Source organism: Hippichthys cyanospilos, chromosome 3 (genome assembly GCF_059441005.1).
Source record: "Hippichthys cyanospilos isolate Australia breed blue-spotted pipefish chromosome 3, RoL_Hcya_1.0, whole genome shotgun sequence".
Classification (NCBI taxonomy): Eukaryota; Metazoa; Chordata; class Actinopteri; order Syngnathiformes; family Syngnathidae; genus Hippichthys; species Hippichthys cyanospilos.
The window spans coordinates 27,653,798-27,674,157 of record NC_142371.1 but is presented as its reverse complement, the minus strand read 5'-3'; the positions used below and the strand labels follow the sequence as shown (position 1 = coordinate 27,674,157).

The window sequence follows — 20,360 nt, the reverse complement described above, 5'->3', positions numbered from 1 at the left end:
AATGCTGGCAAATGTAAATTCAACTACAGTGTGCTAGTATCCAATTTTCGACTTGCCTCACAGAGGCCCAAAATTAAGTATTTTTCTGTCCTCTGATTGCTTGGTCAGAGCAAAACTGTTACAGCAATGTTTGACTATCATAATATGTCGCTAGTGATATCTACACACAGTTATAATTACTTTTTGCAGGAAACTCTTTATTGCTGAAGCAAAAATTATATTCACAGTTAGCAATGTTGAAATGATAATTAAAACACTGCCTGCACAGTTAATAAGGGTGCATTCTGTTGCCATTCTTGTGAACTGTGTGGGTTTAATTCCTAGCCAAGCATTTCCCATCAGCCGTATAAACTGCGCCAAACAAATCATCCGAGTAAGTTGCTGTGGCGCTAAAAGTCACAGCAATAACAACATTATTATTTCCCAAGAGGGGAAATTGTTTAAAAATTAGAGCAACGTGGAAGTTAACCAGCATCATGGATCAGATTGTATTGAGTTTAGAAGCTTGTGCTGTACATACAACAATTTTGGAATTCCAATACAATAAGTATAGTTTTTGATACTGTACATTGGTGAAACACAGTGTCAACATCTTCCTGGACTACTGCCTGTAACAAAGACATCTTTGTGTCATTTTTGAGCCCTTGGAGGGAAAAAAAAAGACTGTAAAATATCCACCAGCAGATTAACAGTTGAGCCTATACAAGCATGACTGCTGAACCTAATTCAACAAAATGTATGAACTGGGAGGATCCCACTAGATAACCCCAGTGACATTCCAACTCTCAAACACTCTAGCCTGTAACATTTACATTAGGTGGCTGGAGAATGTGGCTGCCTGTCTGATGCCTCTGTGGATTTATTAGGGTATAGGATAATGGTTTGTGTGCTTACCTTGTACCCATGGCTCTGTTGACATCTGAATCGGGCTGCTGTTTGTGTTCAGTTCTAAGCCATATAATACCAAGCTGGAAAGGGGAAAAACTGCAAGAACTGCAAGAGGGATATATTTGTAGCATCATTTTAAAAAAGTTTATATTTACAAGGTTCCTAATAGCTATCATGAATTATTTATATTCCCTCTGATTAACACGTTTGGGTTTAGTTGCTTGAATGTGACGCCAATAAAATAGAAATTCTATTCATAAGACAGTATTTTACCTCTATCGCCAAACAAAATACGTTGATACACTGAATGCGATTTATCAATAGCTGCACTTTATTGATTGCCAACAAACTGGCAGTAACTCAGATTATTGTTATTGTCGGTTTTGTGACAGACAATATATTTGACCCTGAGATATTCCCTGATCAAAACCACTAATTGAAGACCTAGTCAAAATATAACAGATCAAATTATTTCTTCATGCCAACAACTATAAAATAAGATACGGCCCACCCTTGTTTAAATAAGCAATTCATTAAATGTTGATTGTTGGAAAACACAAATTACATGACCTCATCCACAATTATAATTTAAACTGAAAAACAATGATCACCTGCTGCATTTTTCATTAGCAGCCTCAATAAATTCATGATACCGAAACAAATTAAAGCTGCATGTACTCATCTATCCCTATACCCCGGGTCGGGGTTGAATTGGATCCCAGGTGTTCTTGGAATTTGGAAGAAAAAAAATACGTACAGTACTGTAAGCACGGGAAGAAATTTAGAACTGTGAGGCAGATGTGCTAACGGTAGTGCAGCCAAAATAAATTGAGACAGCACTTTGTCATCGCTCAGGAGTGCTCCCCAAAGATGACCAAAATATCACCTACTGCATATCGCAATGTGTTTGTCATAACTAGAATTGCAGATAAATGGTTTACCATCAGGTCCGCACAAGTTTATGGTAAACGAGACGGTGGCGCACAAGTTTAACCAACACTGCCCCACTGTGGCAGGAACATTGCTTTACACTGCCTCTACAGAATAGAATAGAATAGAATAGAATAGAATAGAATAGAATAGAATAGAATAGAATGCCCTTTTGTCATTTTTCAGCAGGTATACAACAATATTGGAAGAGGTGCTCGGATTTGTGATTATTAAATAAATATGAACAATAAATAGTGTACAATATACATTATAGAACAGTGGTGTCAAACAAATTTTTATTTTGGGCCGCATTGTAGTGATAGTTTCTGTCAAAGGGCCGGAATGACTGTGAATTCAAATACATTTTGAGTGTGTTGATCACACATTTACCAAGATTTGATATCAGAAGCCGGCAAAAACTGTTCAAGAGATTTGGAGACTAAGAAAATGTTTGTTTTTCTTCCACTTTCTTTTTTCTTCCAATTTTTAAAAGTTAAAGACGACTTGCAATTTTAGTTTTGATCAACATTGTGTGTTTACCAAATAATTCCATCTCTATGTCTTCATAATGTCTGTGTTTTAAATAATAAACGACCATTTAGGACTTTAGTAAGACAATGTTGAAGATAGGGAATTCCAAGGTGTTTCCAAACTTTTGACTGGTAGTGTATATGTACACGTATAAAGCGATGCTACTTTACATCGGTTGGGTTATTATCCCATTGTGTTAAAAGAAAACTCGCTGAGTGGCAACTTTGACATCGTTTTCAGGTATCGCTTTTGTTGTGAAAGACAAAACGGCTCACTTCCGGTAACTTTACCTGTCTGCGTCGAGTTTGACGCATCTTAGAAAAAGTCCCGGCCGGCGCGCCGCACGCCACCGCCCCTGCAGCTCCAGCTGTTCCCACCGCTGCGGACCGGCCGTCAGCCCGCTGCCGAGCTCTCCCGCGGTTCCGATGCAGCAGCGACCATGACAGGCATCGCCGCTGCTTCTTTCTTCTCCAACGCTTGCAGGTTCGGCAGCTGCGGACTCCACTTCGATTCCCTGTCCGAGCTCATCTTGCACATCGAGGATAACCACATCGGTGAGAGCCCGACGGCCGAGCTTCGCGGTTAGCATTAGCGGCTAGGCTAACGAGCTAATCGGCGGCTTCCTGCTCCTTGACAACCCTGTTGCTAGGTGTGGTGGGAGTCGCTCTTCGCCTGCTATTATTGTACTTCCTGTCCATCACGCCGCGACATAAATTCAGTGTTTGTGCGCTTGGGATCACGTTGTTATACGTCGTCGACTTTTTGAATGCAACAGGAAGAAGAGTTGTTGACGTTTTGTCATCTCGCTCGTGCAGCATTTATTGCAGCGAAAGGCCCTGCGCGCACAACTTCGACCGGAAATGCGGTTGACTCGCACACAACCTCAAACAACTCTAAAACTTGTGAATTTCATAAAAGTTTTTATCTTTTGACATGAGGGAACGCCTTCAAAAATTGCTTGTTTACCATCGTTAACATTATTGGGGTTTTGGGGAATACTGTATTTCAAATTCTGAGAAGTTTGACTTTATAAAATGTTTGAGCACAAACCGTTCATTTCATCAAGGATTAAATTAACTGATTTAAGTACCACTATTCCATTAATTTTTTATACAGCGCCGGTATAGAACATTGCTCAAATAGTGGCTTATTTCTGTGTTTTTTTTAAATGATTGCTATTGTTTTAATAAGTTATTATTTTATAAGTTATTCGCGTTTTTTATAATTAAATTCAATTGTTTTCGCCATTGTTGAATAATTACTAACCTTTTGAAATCCCCTGATAATTCCCCTGATAATCGTGATCAGGGGTGTCAAAGCATGAGATTAATTGTGATCAATAAAAAAAATCAATCTCATATATATATATATATATATATATATATATATATATATATATATATATATATATATATATATATATATATTACCCTTATGATTTCTGTATGTTGATTATACATCTAGCTTCTTGTGCTTGAGTCAGGTTGAGTTTTTTTCTCAATTGTTTTCGCGGGACGGTGGAGACTAAAAAGATTTCATATTCAAATTGTATACCTTAATTCATTACCCTCTCTTGCTCGCTCCCTCTCTCTTTTCTAAAATTATATTGGTGCCATAGTATTGGAACATTTTCCAACTTTGCGTACAAATGTACACTATCAGCATCAGTCTGTGTTGGTGTATCTTATATTCAGCTACCTTTTACAGGGGACAAGGTCACCTTTACAATACTCTAATAAAACAATGAAAACAGGAATCCCATTACAACAACGTTAAATAAAGAGGGGGGTGGGGGGGTTGATAGGCTTTTGGCGCGTCCAGATTTAAAACATAGCTTAAGGCGAGACTTAAAATTGTGTGGCGGGTCAATATTGTCAGGTGATGGTGGAACTGAAATGAGGAGCTGCACAGCTGAAAGCTCTGTTTTGAAATATTTTATTACAAACTCTGCATATACTCAGTATGGCTTTTTCAAGTCTAGCTTTTAAATATTGATATCAGGCAAATATCAAACCTGGTGAGCTTGTTGCTGCATCTGCAACGAGTTTGATCGTGTAATAATGAGTTGCATGTCCTCGACTTTTATTTTAACTAGAACCTTGTCATTTAATGTCATAAAATGTTGCTGTTGCTGTTGACCCAATGGCATTCAATAGACCGTTTTGGTTTTGTTGCTCACTCGTGCGTGTTGAATTCCTCCTGGCATTCATGTTTGTTATATAAACTAGCTGCATCATCAAAACGGCACTTAATATTTATTTAATGTTCTCCATGGATGCGATGCTTTTAACATGAGGCTTTGATAGTTAAGAGCAAATGTCTTTTAGCTTGAAGTAATCCCAAAAGTAAATTCCCTTGCTCACTTTTTAGCATGCTTAGCTCCTGCATCTGTTCCCTCGGTGTAATATTTCAGTCTCGTTATTGAAGCTGACAAGGGCCCAGCTGCCTCTGTTGTTCTTGTTTGTTGCTTGAATGGCTTTAATATCCTCTCCCCTCTCATTGTGTGTAGTGCGTGTGTCTAAGGTGTTAGTCGCAAGGGAGGGGGGGAAATCCCCTAAAATGACTTATTGGGGAATAATGAGGCAATTAGTGTACTCTGTGTGGAAAAACTTTATGCCCCCCTAATCCCTCACCCCACCCCCATTGTGTGCCCACTCGTAGAAGTGCGAAATCTTGCACGCTGTGCCAAGTGCCTGCGAAGCGTAATTACAGACAGAGTGCCTGAATTGGCCGCTCTTCCTCGTCATCTGGTGGCCTGCTGCATGAAGCACATTCTCCTTTATAATTAGGCGCCTGCAAAACAAGCAACAACATCCTCCACTCGGAGCAACAGGCTGCCCGGTGTGGCTGACAGACGATAGATGGCGCTACCCAGCTGTACTTGGTGCAACAGGGGACCAGATGAATATGTGCCCTGCACTCCCATGAGGTGGCTTGAACTACAGTTCCGATACTTTTGTTCATTTAGTGTACTGGTAGTAAGCTTGGAAGTCTTCAAAAGAGTATTGTGGCCTCACCGAAAAGGAGAATGATTTTACTGGCTTAAAGTTCCACTTTAGTTCCATTTTATTGGCATAGTGCCAAATCACACGTGACGTTATCTAAGGCTTTTTTTTTTTTTTTTTTTAAATACATGGAGCAGGGCAAAGACCACATGCCTCACTTAAAGTACCAGTGAAAATTGTGTCATTATCAAGAAACTTTAGAATTATTTGGTAAACAAAAATGTTAATATAAAGAGAATAATGTTGCTAATTTAGATTATTCAAAGTCGGAATCTTCTGCCCAAATAACAGTTTTGTACATATTTTTACTTTTTAAAGTCAACATTTTGATGTTGATGATGCTTCATGACCTGAAATGACTTTCAGTTCACAGATGTGCATTTTCAAAAGGTAATAGCTTGAATTTGTCAGCCTCCTAAGTTTGACATCTTCTGAAATTGAAGGTGTTTCCACATTAAGTTTTATTTAAAAAAAAAAAAATACAGGACTTGGACAATATCCTTGTAATATAGAGAAAAAATATGAAAAAGTTCATTTTTGTTTCAGGATCAAAAATGTATTTTGTACTTCCACTGCAATTTTACAAGAATAATCTTGTTTTTGTTAAGGAAATGTTGAATAGTCATATTACAAAAACTATGTTCTCTTAATAAAAATGTTATAAATAAAAAAAAAAAATGTAAATTTACTAAAACATTTTCAAGGATGTTATAATGTCCCATGAATAAATGTCAATTTTATGGAGAAAAAAAAAAAAAAAAAAAAAAAAAATATATATATATATATATATATATATATATATATATATATATATATATATATATATATATATATATATATTATTAATTTTTTTTAAGAATTAGTCATAATATTGCTGTACCAAAAAAAAAAAAAAAATCATTGTCTATGAGAAAAGTAATAACGTATCATAACGATACCAAGTATTGGTATCTGTCCAAAAACAGTTGGGTTAAAATAACTCAATAACTCAAAAAAAGTGGTATTTTCCATTTTGTTGTTTGTTTCTTATGGGGTAAAAAAAAAAAAAAAAAGAAGGTCGTTGGGTAAAAAAAAAAAAAAAAGGTCGTTGTGTAAAAAAACTATGCAGAAAGGTGGGTTAAATGGACCCAAATATTGTGTTGGTCCTTTTTCAACCCACGCTTGGGTTATTTTTTGAAAATTACAAATTAGAAAGATTAAAAAAATTACATTAACTTCATGAAATTTTAAAGACAGTTGCAGTATTTAAATAGATAGGTCTTTTAAAAAATTATATTGTTTATTGGGGGTATTTTGTGTTTCAAAAGTATTAGTATATCAGTACTGGTATCGGAATCGCTGACCATCTAGAGGTTGAATAGTCATTCTGGTATCAGATGAAAAGTGTTATAGAACATCCCTAGATTTAATAAGATGCATTTGTAATTTTGTGAAAAATGTTAAACAATTATATCTTTCCTGTAATGCTAAAACAGTCATCCCTCAACATATTTGCTCGCCTTATAAAATTAAAATGTCAAATTTGGGTTTTCTCATGGCATGCCTAAATCAATAGCATAGTTGGTATATGGTGAGACTGAAAGCTGTAACATCTGCAAAGGGGCAGATCCAAGATCACTAATGGGTTCTAACTTCGTCAACATATTCAGCCACAATGAAAGAGCGGGTACTAACAACGACCAGAAGAAAAGCTGCTTGAGGGGAAAGATTTCAGCGTGGAGCCTAAATCAAGTTATTAAGCTTGAAAGATGTCCTTAGTGGTCTAGTGGTTATGTGTTGAGGGAAGAACCTCACTCAAATGTTTGCTTTGTTGCTAAGAAACCAGACCTAAGTTGACTCCAAGCACACAATGAGTGTTATTAAGACCTGTCTGCGTGCGTGCGTGTGTGTGTGCGCGTGCGTGCGTGTGTGTGTGTGTGTGTGTGTGTGTGTTGCTGGGGCCCAGCGTCATGATGGCCTACAGTGGCCAAAGCTAGCCAACAATCAGTCTGCTTGTTGCCAACCCTCAGTGGAGGCTCATTTAGAAGATTTTGCTTGACATCCTCTGCCCCGCACACGGAAGTAATAAATTCAAAAAAAGCACTAACTAGTTCCCTGATCCGTGCAGCTGGCTGGCCTAATTAGCTTTCCCCACCCCCCCAAGACCACCGTTCCTTTTCATGTGCAATGACTGAGACAGAAAGCTAAACCTAGCTCAGATTAATAACATTCAACAATGGTATGTTTGCGAGTTAACTGCTGGTCCAATTTGAATATACTGTCCTTAACCATATGTGCGGTGTAATGCTATTGGTTTTACATTATGAGGACTACATTTAGTACAAGCAGACTGCCAGTTTTTTCTGTTTTTTTTAAACATCATTCTATTTTACATGATGTAATACTATACAGTATACAGTATTAGTTTTTCAAAGTAAAAGCAGACTTTTGCAAATGCCTTATTTTTCATTAAACACAAAACAATCAGTCCGCTTTAGTGACGACAGGAATCAGAAAATAAAAAATGTTAAAAGGCTGAAATCAGAATAATAGCTAAAATAATTCTCTGTTTATTTAATAATTAACCTCACTTTTCTAAACACAGTATCCTGATAAATATTGTGCTTGTAGAATATAAATTAGAAGCAAAAGGTAATAACCAATGAAGGCTGAGTTTGCTAACATCACATGACCAACTTTAGAAAAATGTGGTGATGTCCTCTTTCTTAGCACTTGTACTATGGACTTATGAAGCTTGTATGATGTTCAACAACGGCTGTAGTGCCCAAAAAATACCACTTACTGAGTTACTTGTCTTCTGAGGTGAGCAGAGTAAGAATTTCACAGTGTGGTATTGTGCCGTACATGTGACAATAATTCTCTACAATTTAGATTCTGACAATGCCTTCATTCGCTAATTAAAAATTATAGTTCTTAAAGCGGTACTCTAAAGAGGAGTGGCTTGGGGCAAAGCTACTTGTCATTTGGTGTAACATGCAGCATATAAAAATGTTTATGTTGAAAAAATTTGGGGACGGATCGTTTGAACCGCTTTCCGTGTGTCGAGTAAGCCACGAAACATCTGACACATGGAGCACAACTACGCGCTTTCATTTCCTTCTTGAGGCCACATTATAACGAATCGCCTGCGCCACCGCCCCTGCTAGTGTCCCCCGCTGATCACAGTCGCTATAAACATGGCGGCACGGCACTTGGCCCTAAACCGCGTTGCATCTGGCCTTGAGGCTGGATGGGGAGAGCCAGACGACGGTAGAAAACGAGAGGCGGGGGAAGGGGTCGTAGGTCATAGAGGGCGTTGTTAGCAGGCGGCAGGCGTCACTTCCTCTCTTGTCTGAGAAAGGTTTGTTGCTCGCCGCTTGAGTTCTGTTGTCAGCGGGGCACCGATGAGAGCATGTTCATCAAACTAAGGATGGGCATTTGAAAGTATGCATGTTCTAATTAGAATATAAGTTTGGAAGGTGCCTTATTGAGTGCTCCTCGGAGAAATTGTGTCACCGTGGAGGTCTGCGTGGATATTGCTCAACTTCCCATGATGTGTTGTTATTCCTCTTTTGACTACACATTAGAGTCCTGCATTGCGGTTTAACTAGGCAGGTATACGTTTGGCTTTCACTTGTTTGTGGGTACAGGGGTTTTTGGGGATGGGCGTAGGATGTTTTGAGGTTTCGAACGGCATATTATAAAATATCTTGAGAAGGGGTTATGTTCTCACCATATGATTTGATTTGATTGATCAATACTAATAATGGCTTAGGGGTGGGTTTTTTCCAAATATTTACTGTAATTACGGCTTTGCTACTAATTTATCATAGATTAGTGAAAAATTGTGACGCATTTTAATTTGAAAAAATATTTGTACAGGTTACGCTGCTATAACAATGGGTCCAGACCTGCTGTTAATCTGTTAGTAATTATAGTGAATCATTTCTTTCATCTGCATTCCAAAAAATAAATAAACTAATAAACCCACACTTTTGTTCTCATCCAAGGTTTTTTTTTTTCTTTTCTCTTTATTTTAAACATTAGTTTTGTAATATTTGCGCTTAACTTTGGTCAGTTCATGTCCAGGGAAAGACTGGAAAATCTGGAAAACAGTATCGGCTTGTAGAGAAAATATCTTAAATAGCAACGGTGACTCAAATTGTAAAGTGCAATAGTCTTTTGAAATATTCATTTTTTTTAATCAATAAAACATAAATGTTTGCCCCTAATTACGAGGGATATTTTTTTTTCAGATGGTACTACTCAACTATGAGTAGTCACCAATACTGTACTGTTGATACACAAATTACCCCCTCACACAAAAAAGCAGACAGTTAATTTGGAAAAAATAAAGACCAACCTAATCCAATGTAGCATTTTTCTTAAAAACCCATGAAAATAATGGCAATTTTCATTTCTCTTAATTTGTCATTTCTAGTTTGTGACCATAAAACTGCCCCATGTGCAGCGACTAAGATAGCGGCTGATACTTGCACTCACTCATTCCAATACTTAAAATATACAGTACCTCAAAAACAAACTCATGAATAGTCTTTGTTCAAAGGTATACTTTAATTATTTAACAATTTCAGCAGTTACAAATTCTTACTATGTCTATCATGAATTTGCTAACTGAATTATTTTTCACGTTTAATTGGTACGTTTAGAACATTTTTCTGCCAGTAGTCATCTGAAAATGACATCACATGTGTGAAAGACTCAGGTAACCAATCACAGCTCACCTGTTTTCTGGCTTTGGTCATGTGACGTTTGCAAGCTGAGCCGTCATTCGTTATCTGAGCCTGATTACGTATGATGTCATTGTCAGTGGGAAGCAAGTAGCAAAATGTGTTTTTACAGACATTAACTGTACATTGGTCGCTCGTTTATCGCCAGGATTACAAAAGCCACGAGGTAGCCATCTTTATTTTATGTTTTTTATTTTACAATAAGTATACATGTTTTAAAGCTGTAAAAAACCTCAGATTACACATTATACAATATTATCAGATTGGAATGAACATTTTCTTACATTTGTCTCTTGTTTAAACACTCCCGACGTTCAAACCTTTGTAGATTGGACACACAAAAAGTATTATTAATATTAGTAACGCACGTGTATTTCACAAATCAACCATTTTGACCACGATTCACCTTCTATGTTACCTGTCACCCGAGTTTATCAAAGGACCTCCGTAACTAGATATTCTGACTAAACATCTCTCCATACCATGCCTGCTAATTTTTGCCCACCAAGGTAGACCACCGGTGTAGTTTGTTTAAAGGGGTTCCCATCGCTACTTGAGGCGCCTTCCTCCTGGTCCCCCCGGTCCTGGCCTGAGCGTTGGTGGGCCCCAAAAGAATAGCAGAGGCTTGTAGGGAATTGCCCCCCGGAGACCATCCATCTCCGTAGTCTCCACGTGAGGTGTGCGAGATTTACAGCGTGTGGCAACAGATTGATGCGCTGCTGTTTGAGCGGGCTGCCATTCCACTCGCGGAGGCTCATTAGTGAACTTCTGCTGGGCTTACACATACCACCGTACAACGCTCACAACAACATGACTTTGTGTGCCGCCTCTGGCATTTGGCGCTTGTCACCATCTTTCCTACACTGTTTCCATGACTTTGGATGGAAGAAGGAGAGTAGTGGGGCTGTCCCTCTCACCAGATCCACCGCTAATGAAACACATGCGTTTGTTATGGAGTGTCCTTGAGGGTGTCAAGCTGTTCTCAGAACCTTACTTGCCTGTATCATAAAAAGTGTCGTATGATATTCTATGGCAGTGGTCTGCAACCCAAAATTGTTGAAAGAGCCCCTATGAACCAAAATGTGGTTTTGTATTTTCAAATATAAACTGACAAAATGTGAATTCTCTATATAAAAGCCAATTTGTGGTTTTGTTTGTTAAAAATGTGCCTTTGACGAAATTGTGTTCTTACCCGTTTAATGTGACTTCTGTTTTCTGACATCACTGGACAGCTTTTCAACATCAGGCATATTAGATGTTTTTGTTGACAACATCTCAGTAAACATGCAGACAATCCTTGTCGTGGTATCCAGACACGGGTGGATGTAATCCATCTTCCGAACCGCTTTCCCTCGCAAAATATTATTACTTAACTGTCAGATCTTTTTCTGAAACTCTTGGGGATTTTGACCACTGGACTGGTTATTTGGATTATATTGACCACCACCAGGGGGCTCCGGTAAGCGAGCACATCAGTCTTCAAGTTGAACTCAAAATGTCTTTTGCCTCAGTGGTGCACAAGTCCTTGAATATTGTAAGGTGTCATCAAATATCATGGCTCATGTATCGTGTAGTATCTGAAAAATAACAAAATAACAAGTCTTGAACCCAATAACTAACATAGCCGCTTCCCGAACATTATTATGTAAACACACTGTATTTAAACTACATTAGCAGTTAGCAATTACTAACAACAACTGCTAATTGTAAGTGCAACGTCAACACTAAACGAACATATAAACAGTATAAACACCCATTGCTTACTTAACACGGGCAGTAACGTGAATTATCTACATAAATGATAATAAACTGAAATATGCACATACACTGTCATTCACTAAGTCACCGCAACGACTAAATGAAAATCCATGTAGTAGAGGTTGATTTTTTTTAAATAACTTTTTGACTGGTCTGACTTAAAAGGAAGAAATATTAAAAATAATAATAATAATAATAATAATAATAGTAATAATAATAATAGCAACGTAAACCTGCAATAAAAACATGGTTATAAATAAAACATGACAATAGAGTGAAGCTGCCATAACATATCCACAAACTAAGTTGGGGAACACTGTAATGACAGAAAACTTATAAAGGATTTGGTTTGTGGTATATTTTTTCCACTTCCATGTACAGTATATGCATATAAATTACATTTGGCACACTGTATGAGTATGAGTTTTATGGTATCGATATTGATAACCAGAAGTGAAACGTCTTGTTTACTGAAGCCGTACCTCTCACTGTGTGGCTGTCTCACCCCCTTCCTTCTTGACCGCTTATTTCCACGAGTGAATCAGAGCGAACAAAGTGTCCCTGAATTGGTCATTACCTGCTGCTAACTGCTATGTGAAAGCTTTGAATTATTTACCACTAACCTTGACTTTCCATCTGTATGATCCCAAACACTCATTTTTTGCCACTTTGGCGTTTTCTACATTAAAACATTGTAACTAATCAACAAAATGTTGCTATTTACTTGGCCGACCTGCTGCAAAATCCTCCCTCCCCCACTCAGTACCCAAAAAGAGACTAAAAGAAGTATACGAATGTTTTCTCAAAGCAACCAGTGTGGCCGTTTGCTGACATATGCATTAGGCCTTAATGTATTTGGCATCACGCACAAAGTGGTGGCGCAAGCAGCACGGGCTGGAAGATCCCGTGAATGGCGGGTGGATGGAAAGCAGCCACATGGGGGTAGCAGTCTTTCACAGCTCAGTCAGCGGCAGACAGACAAGGAGGCGGAGCTCCACAGCCAGCTAAGTTTTATGGGCCATCTCTCTTCTCCCACATGGGCGCTGCTGTGAGGAACGTTTGAAGTCGGGCCTGCTTCACCTCGGGGTGTGGAGATTGGCTATTGTTGTACATTTAGCACCGCTAAACAAGATGGATGTCTGGCTCCCAGCTCAGTGTGTGTTTACCATAGTCATGAATGAGTCATAGTCATGACTGTATATGTGGATGTGAGCTTTGCAAAAAGTACAGTATTTGAGATTATGATAGGAACACTTATTTTTTAACAACGACAAAAAGCATGTGATATGACAATGGCATTATGTTGGACAAACGCACAGTGGAATTGCCTTTTGATTCTATAATGTCTTGAAGCAAAAGTCAAAATTGACGTATTACTTGGCTGCAACCAGCAGGGGCACTGTTGATTCACTTGCTGTCTGGAGTAGCAGTTCTCAAATGGATGTTGGGGCACCCAGTGATATTTTGAAAGGACAGTCCACTAATATAGCCATTTTCAGTCGTAAAATGTCAGTATTTTGTCTATAATCAATTGTATAGCTAAATCATTTATCATGTACAACTAATATCTTTAAAAACACATTTTCGAGTAAGCTTGAAGCATGCTTAGCAACCACTCAAGTCTCATCTGTTTTCACCTGCACTTTTTGACAAGTAACAAAATGTGTTAATTTTACATGAAAGATAATTTAGTCATCAAATGAATTATAAACAAACAACTTTGTAAGTGGGGTATCCCTTTAACCCGCAGGCTGAAATAAAGTTTGAGTATATTTGTTTTGTTTTTACTTCTGAGTAAAAAAAAAAAAAAATGTCTTATTAAATATGAATGTGGAATAGTCAGGGGATTAATTCACTGTTTCAAATCTGCAACACCCTCCTGGAGAGGGTAGCAGGGTTTCTGAAGGTATTACCTGATCAAATTTAATGCTTTTAAATGCTGTGCCAGGAACAGTACATTTTTCTTTTCAAATTAAAAGTAAATTAAGTTGAACATGAAACATTTTTTTCCTGCATAATGTTATCGTGACTCCATTGGAAAACTTAGTATTTCCTTTTTCCTTTCCCTTTTTTAAGTGTTATTCGGATTTTCATTGTCATTTTTGTTGCAATATTTTGCAAGAAAAGCCAGGGGAAAAAACAATGTAATCTCGAAAATTGATAGATAAAATAGGCCCATCACAAATGATTTCTGCTTTTGTGTCATTGACTGAAGAAGGCTCGACCATATCTCTTTGTGGTCCCCAGATACGGACCCGCGTCTTCTGGAGAAGCAGGAGCAGCAGCAACCCACCTATGTCGCCCTCAGTTACATTAACAGGTAAACAAAAACTCTGAGCGACGAGCTCAGTAGACCGACCACTTCACTGTGTTTCAACAAACGCTGGATGTGCGTCACTGTGTGCCCTATCAAAGCGCATTTTACACGTCATCTGGGGGATCGTTTAGAGGAGTTGAATCGGGATTTGGGAGCTGGTTTTGTTTTTACAACAGCGAGTCAACTTTGATATGGTGACCGAGTGGCACATTATACAGAATTGGCTGCCGACGACTCCCGGCCTGCATGCAAGCACGTTTATGTGGTTGTCACTTAATTTGTTAATGCCACTTTTTGCTTGGACGTTTTCATTTTTATGATGTGCATTTAAACCAACTCTCCATAAACCTCTTGTACGGGACTAGACCTAGTAGTGTTTTTTTTTTTTTTTTTGCATTTCAGCAATTACCAGTATCTTCAAACACATATATCAGAAACAGATTTCTGAATTCTCTTCACAATATCCCGAACCATAGTTCAAGCACGAGACGTGTATTGATGCTCTTTTTTCCTGCAGGTTCATGACGGAAGCAGCAAGGCGAGAGCACGAGGCACTGAAGAAAAAGATGCAGCCCAAATTGTCGCTGTCTTTAACTGGAAGTTTGTGTCGCAACAGCGTGTCGGCGCCGCCTCGGCACGCCAGCGGCAACCTCACGCCTCCGGTCACTCCGCCCATCACCCCCTCCTCGTCCTTTCGCAGCAGCACTCCCACTGGTAAGTTTCCGCTATTCATGTCAATTTGTTTTCCATAGCCGCTTGTCCTCGCTTGGGTCGCAGGCTTGCTGGTGCCAGCCAATCGCAGGGCACACAGGGACGTACAACCAATATGCTTCTATATACCGATTCTTTCAATATGCCATGCTGCCGTCCCTTCTAAATGCTTGCAAATGGAGATTGAGAGTACACCCTACAGGTGTCGAATTTAGCCCATGGCAGGCTCATTTACTGCCATTCAAAATTGGGAATATTGTCAATTTTGGACATATTGAAAACCCGATGTTTTATGATGCATTTCCCCAGATTTAATCCTTTCGACGGCAACTCGCAAATGGGTTGCAATAGAAATGTTTGTGTTGGTGCCAAAAAAAACATTTATGACATTTGCAAGCCTTTCAATGACTTCGATGATTGGCTTAGCCTGGACTTCCATAATGCAAGTCTTCAAAAGTCAAAATACTCTAATTATGACATAATAAATATTCCATTTCAATTTCATAAATACACACCATAGTTACTATTGCTATTATTACATTTTTTTACATGTTTACATTTTTCAAAAAATGTTTAAGTATGGATAGGGCTGATGCCACTGAACATTTTGAGGTGTTGAAAGAAAATATATATTATGACCCTTTCAAAGTCAGCTCAAGTTGGGGGATAAGGCAAGGCTACTGGAAAATCCCCGGACACCCAAAGACCACTTAAGTTTGCCTAAAGGTCTGCTAGCTTAATGCTAACACAATGGGAAACACCATAGACAAGCTAACCAATAGCATCAGTGTCACGGTGGTACAGAATAACCCTTGAAGCAGTGGATATTTGAACACAAGCAGTGCAACAAAGCAAGAAGACCAGGAGTGCCCAAACCTTTTTGCCTCGAGATCTACTTTTCCAGCAGCCAAGCTCAGCACCACTAAAATAAAGTAACCGCTCCTCTTTTGTAGTGATATCGCTAAATAAAGAGTAAAATGACTCAGGCAGGATAGACACATTTACCAGGCAGTCACTGTTAGGGAGAATGCACTGCCTACCAAACTTCTGTATCATAGTCAAGCAGCCAAATGTTGTGAGGCCGGTCATTGCTTCAAAATAAACTAACAAGTATGACACAAATGGCCTTGGTATGCTTTTATTTTGAAGTTCCTTCCGCAAACATGGGTCGTGACACCAGTCAAATTGATAATCTTTGCCTCCCACAGCAGCTCGCAGTATAAACAACAGTGTTTATTTTTGATTGACTGTTTTTGTTTTGTTTTGTTTTTTTTGGGTGGGGGGGGGGGGGGGGGGGGGGACTGTTTTTTCCCCACATAGTGCAAAGTCTGAGGGGCACAGTGGTTTATGAGTTAGCACATCTGCCTAACAGTTCTGCGGGTTGAATTTCGCCCGCTGCCTTTTCTGCGGGTACTCTGGCTTCATCCCACATTTAAAAAAAAAAAACACATCTGCAACACTAATTAGGAAAAATGGATAAATGGCAATTAAGTCAGAGAAAGTCCAGATTTCCTAGATCTCCACCATTGAGCACCGCTTCTTGCCATGCTTAGCGTAACCCATTCTTAATTTTCGATGGGACTTGACACACAGGCAGTGAGTGCGACGAAGAGGAGATGGACTTTGAGGAGTCCGACAGCGACGAGTCTTGGACCACGGAGAACGCCATCAGCTCCCAGTCCATCCTCAGCTCCATGTGCATGAACGGCGGCGATGAGAAACCCTTCGCTTGCCCCATCCCGGGCTGTAAGAAGAGATACAAGGTTGCTTCCACACTCTTATCAAATCAGATGTCCGGATAGTCACACAATCATATAATTTAGTACTCACCAAGCACAACTTTTATTATGTTTTCGTTCCAGAATGTGAACGGGATCAAGTATCACGCCAAGAACGGACACCGGGCGCAGATACGAGTGCGCAAACCCTTCAAGTGCCGCTGCGGCAAGAGCTACAAAACATCTCAGGGTCTTCGGCACCACACCATCAACTTCCACCCGCCCGTCACCGTCGACGTAATCCATCGCAAGATGCAGCAGTAGTGCCCGAGGCGGACGACTGGCGCCATCACCAGCAGATTTCATCATCTTCTGCTCACCGTTCACGATGACACTAGATTTTTAGGGGGCATGCTTTAAAATGGAGTATTATTCACTACTGGTTTTATTCCAAGCGTTCAACGGGAAAATAGGTCATCATTTTTTGTAATTTGCACATTGACTTTTTTTTTTTTCTTAAAGACCTATATGTCGATTGTTTAAATGAGACAGAAAGGGCAAAAATGTCTTTTGTCATTCAACATGTGCCAAACTGGGGTCCACACAGATGCCGATTTACACACGCTGACCACACTATTTACAATCCAATGAAAAGGGCTGCCTTTGTACAGATCATACTGCCCAGCTTTTAGAAAGCATTTTACCAATTTTTATCCAGACCTATTTATCGTCCAAATGGGTCTAATGTGAGCGCCAACGGGTGTCCGGCAATGTGCCCTGTGATTGGCTGGCAACTCGTCGAGGGTTTACCCCACCTCGCAGCTTGAAATGAGCTCGAGTGCTCTGAAAAATGGATAGCAAAAAATTTGGGAAGGATGTCCTGTCCCGAATAAAGCAATCCCAGTCCTTCCATTAAAATGATCATGTTTGTGGGGGGAGGAATCACAATTTTAGAAGACGTTGAAGAAATCATTCCTAAATTGTGTTCGAATAAAAGTTTAAATGTTTAAAAGTTTTTATGAAAAAAAAAAAAGGGGGGGGGTGCCCCATTTTATTTTTTTTATTTTTTTTTACCTATATCTCCAGATTTTGAAGATATGCTGATAGTCCCGATTGGATACCTCACCAAAATAGTAAGGACAGCAAAAAATGGTTTCTAGATTTTTTTTTTTTTTTTTTTGCGTATGCCTTTTATATGGCTATGAAGCAGTATTTTAAACCAAATAGCCGAAAACATTGAAATATTCCCCTACTGGCTGTTTTTACCATTGCGGTTTTCAGCTGTGTTGCAATGTTGCGTAGCGTAGTGTAAAACAAATTTTTCCCCTTATGACCATTACGTGTTCTTTTATAGCCCTTAAAATGAAAAAAATATACATTTTAAGAAAGTGTACATTTTACTTTACCCCTGTTTGCCATCGGCTGAAAATGATATAATCCTGTCTGATTTCTGATCACATGATCAGGATCTAGACGTTCTTGATTATGAAATTCTCAAAGAATTAGATTTATTCATCCATTTATTTTACGACTTTATTCTGGGACATAGGCAGACTGAAGGCGACATCCCAGTGATGTGCACCCTGGACAGGTTGTCAGCCTTGACATTTTTATGAATATAGATTTTCCTCATTTATTCTTTTGTCTTGATTTTTTTTTTTCCTTTGGTCAGTGTGGCGTATATATATGCTGACCAACATTTAAGTTCACTTTAATTAGATTTGGGTGTTTTTTTGTAAGTATACATTAAGTTCGTTTTAAGAAGTTGTTTTTTTTAAGTGTTTTTTCACATTGCAAACACCCGAGTGCCCGTGGGTGAACTCAGGTGATATTTGTAAACATTTCAGCACCCCTTCTAACACGTGTTCTGCCAGTGTTTAAGCTCTCTTTGCTATCATTTAGCTTCATTGTCCCTATGCAGTTTTTGAAGCACTTTTGTTTTTTGGAACAGGTTGCCAACAAATGATCATTTTTGCCAACCTCACGTTCCCGGTGTCTGTAAATATTTACAGTAAAAGTGGCAGTCATTTGGGGGGGAATCGAGCACCAAATTTCCAGTGTTTCCAGTCTTGTGACGTTCGTGCTTGCCTTGAATTGTGAACCATTCCATAACGACAGTGGGGGCATCCATGAGCCCTCACTCAGCAGGGGTGGGAAACCTTTTTCCTTCAAAGGCCATACTCAATTTTCAACACAACAGAAAAATCACATGAGTCTTTGTGGGTGGGTGGGAGGTTTTTCCCAACTGTTCCAAAGATGTTTTGTAAGGCCCGCAAGAGGTAGGTTCCCCGCCTCTGCTAAAAAGGGGGCCTTGTCTTTGTACTAGTTTCATACTGCTCCAGCATAGTTGTTATTGTTCAAAATGTTTTGGCATGGAACATCAGTCTAACGGCAAGTTGTCAGTATTGTACTGCCAAAAATTTTGAGTATACCTGTACAGTGAATGTATTAGAAGTAAAGTGCATTAAATTATATTTTCATATGTTCCTGGGGGTTGGGAGGGCACTATTGTGTAATGAGCGTAATACAAATGATATAGAAAATTGTTGATGTATTTCCTTGAAAGAGAAGCTTTTTAATAAAAGTGGTCCTGATGTTTCAAATCTTTATTAGTTCCATTAACAGATAAAACAAGTATATGGGGTAAAATAATCGCGTTAAACAGAAACTCAACAACATGCTTTGACGCACCAACTAAATATTCAAAGCCGATAGAAAAGAAACCCAGAGTGTCACACACAGTATCAAGCCAGTCACAATATCATTCATTGGCTTACTTATTCTAAAATAAATCTGACAAAAATCTGTATAATAATGTCTTATATATACGGCTTTCTTTAAAGCACGGGTGGGGAACCGGTTGTGATATTATGAGCATGTGTCGCATAAGACCTGTCTGGCCATAGCTTCCCCACCTCTATCTTAGATAACGTCAACAGTGTGAGGTTAAACATTTGGTTTTCAGGATTAACTGTAAAGTGGAAATGTTAATCAACAACATTTCCACAAAAAAGCCAGTAGGAAACTAAAACAATTCCGATTTACTGACAAGCGTCTATGAAAGAAATTAGTAGTACGGGATGGATGTTCATACCACCGTCGTCATGCGTGAAACGTGGCGACTAGTCGAATTCGAGAGGATGTCCGTCGAAGTGGGTGAGCACGTGATTCTCAAACACCTTCTGGTCGCAGTCCAGCGGAAACTGCTCGCTGCACATGGGGCAGATCTTCCAGTGGCTCTCAACATGCTCCTCAAACTTGGACTGGTCGTAGTTTGGTGGGAAGATGACCTCACACAGCGGGCATCGCTTCATGTCCATGCTGCACACAAACGCACGGAGGGAAGGGAAGCGTTACTTACGGCTTGTTTGTCAACAGTGCAAGTGGCAGAAGCACTAATGCTTTGTACCTAAGTAGAAATTCAGATTCATGCAAGAAAAAAAAAAGACTGGTAAAAAGTTAAGTTCTTGAGTATAAACAAAAAAAAGCACAAACTGCAATGTAGTTATTCAAAGTGATTATTTGACATAATGTAATTGCCAGCATTACAAAAATATCAAAAAAGTTAACACATTTTCCATTGAGAAAATACTTCCATGCTTCCATTTTATTTTTTAAAAAGAAGGTAATATTAGGTTATGTTGCAAGAGATTAAAACTATTTTGATTGATGCCTGCCAACCACCTTAAGTTTCATCAGAAGGTATGGTGTTGTTTTCTTTTGTCAATTGCCAAATAAGTAGAAATTACCGCTATTCACCAAATATAAGACG

At 39.0% G+C, this 20,360-nt stretch overlaps 2 protein-coding genes across 6 annotated transcripts in view; one reads left to right on the top strand and one right to left on the bottom strand.

Moving 5' to 3' along the window:
* The first annotated feature begins 2,689 nt into the window (after positions 1-2,689).
* Positions 2,690-19,191, top strand: LOC148426650 (juxtaposed with another zinc finger protein 1-like). The gene is made up of 5 exons (XM_088410316.1): positions 2,690-2,903; positions 14,090-14,162; positions 14,677-14,873; positions 16,464-16,633; positions 16,733-19,191. The coding sequence occupies exons 1-5, from the start codon at positions 2,789-2,791 to the stop codon at positions 16,910-16,912; spliced, it is 735 nt and encodes a 244-aa protein (XP_088266442.1). The 5' UTR covers positions 2,690-2,788; the 3' UTR covers positions 16,913-19,191.
* LOC148426649 (tax1-binding protein 1 homolog B-like) overlaps positions 19,180-20,360 on the bottom strand; it is a 16,167-nt gene continuing 14,986 nt past the window's right edge. For all 5 annotated transcript variants that reach the window (XM_088410310.1, XM_088410311.1, XM_088410314.1 and 2 more), the window contains one exon: positions 19,180-19,909. In XM_088410310.1, the coding sequence (XP_088266436.1) occupies positions 19,711-19,909 (199 nt within the window). In that variant the 3' untranslated portion in view covers positions 19,180-19,710. The remainder of the gene's footprint in view (positions 19,910-20,360) is intronic.

Excerpts from the sequence above, each read along its gene's own strand:
- LOC148426650 (XM_088410316.1), top strand. The coding sequence starts at position 2,789 with ATGACAGGCATCGCCGCTGCTTCTTTCTTCTCCAACGCTTGCAGGTTC. Across the intron at positions 2,904-14,089 it reads CATCGAGGATAACCACATCG|ATACGGACCCGCGTCTTCTG; the intron begins GTGAGAGCCCGA and ends TGTGGTCCCCAG. Across the intron at positions 14,874-16,463 it reads TCGCAGCAGCACTCCCACTG|GCAGTGAGTGCGACGAAGAG; the intron begins GTAAGTTTCCGC and ends CTTGACACACAG.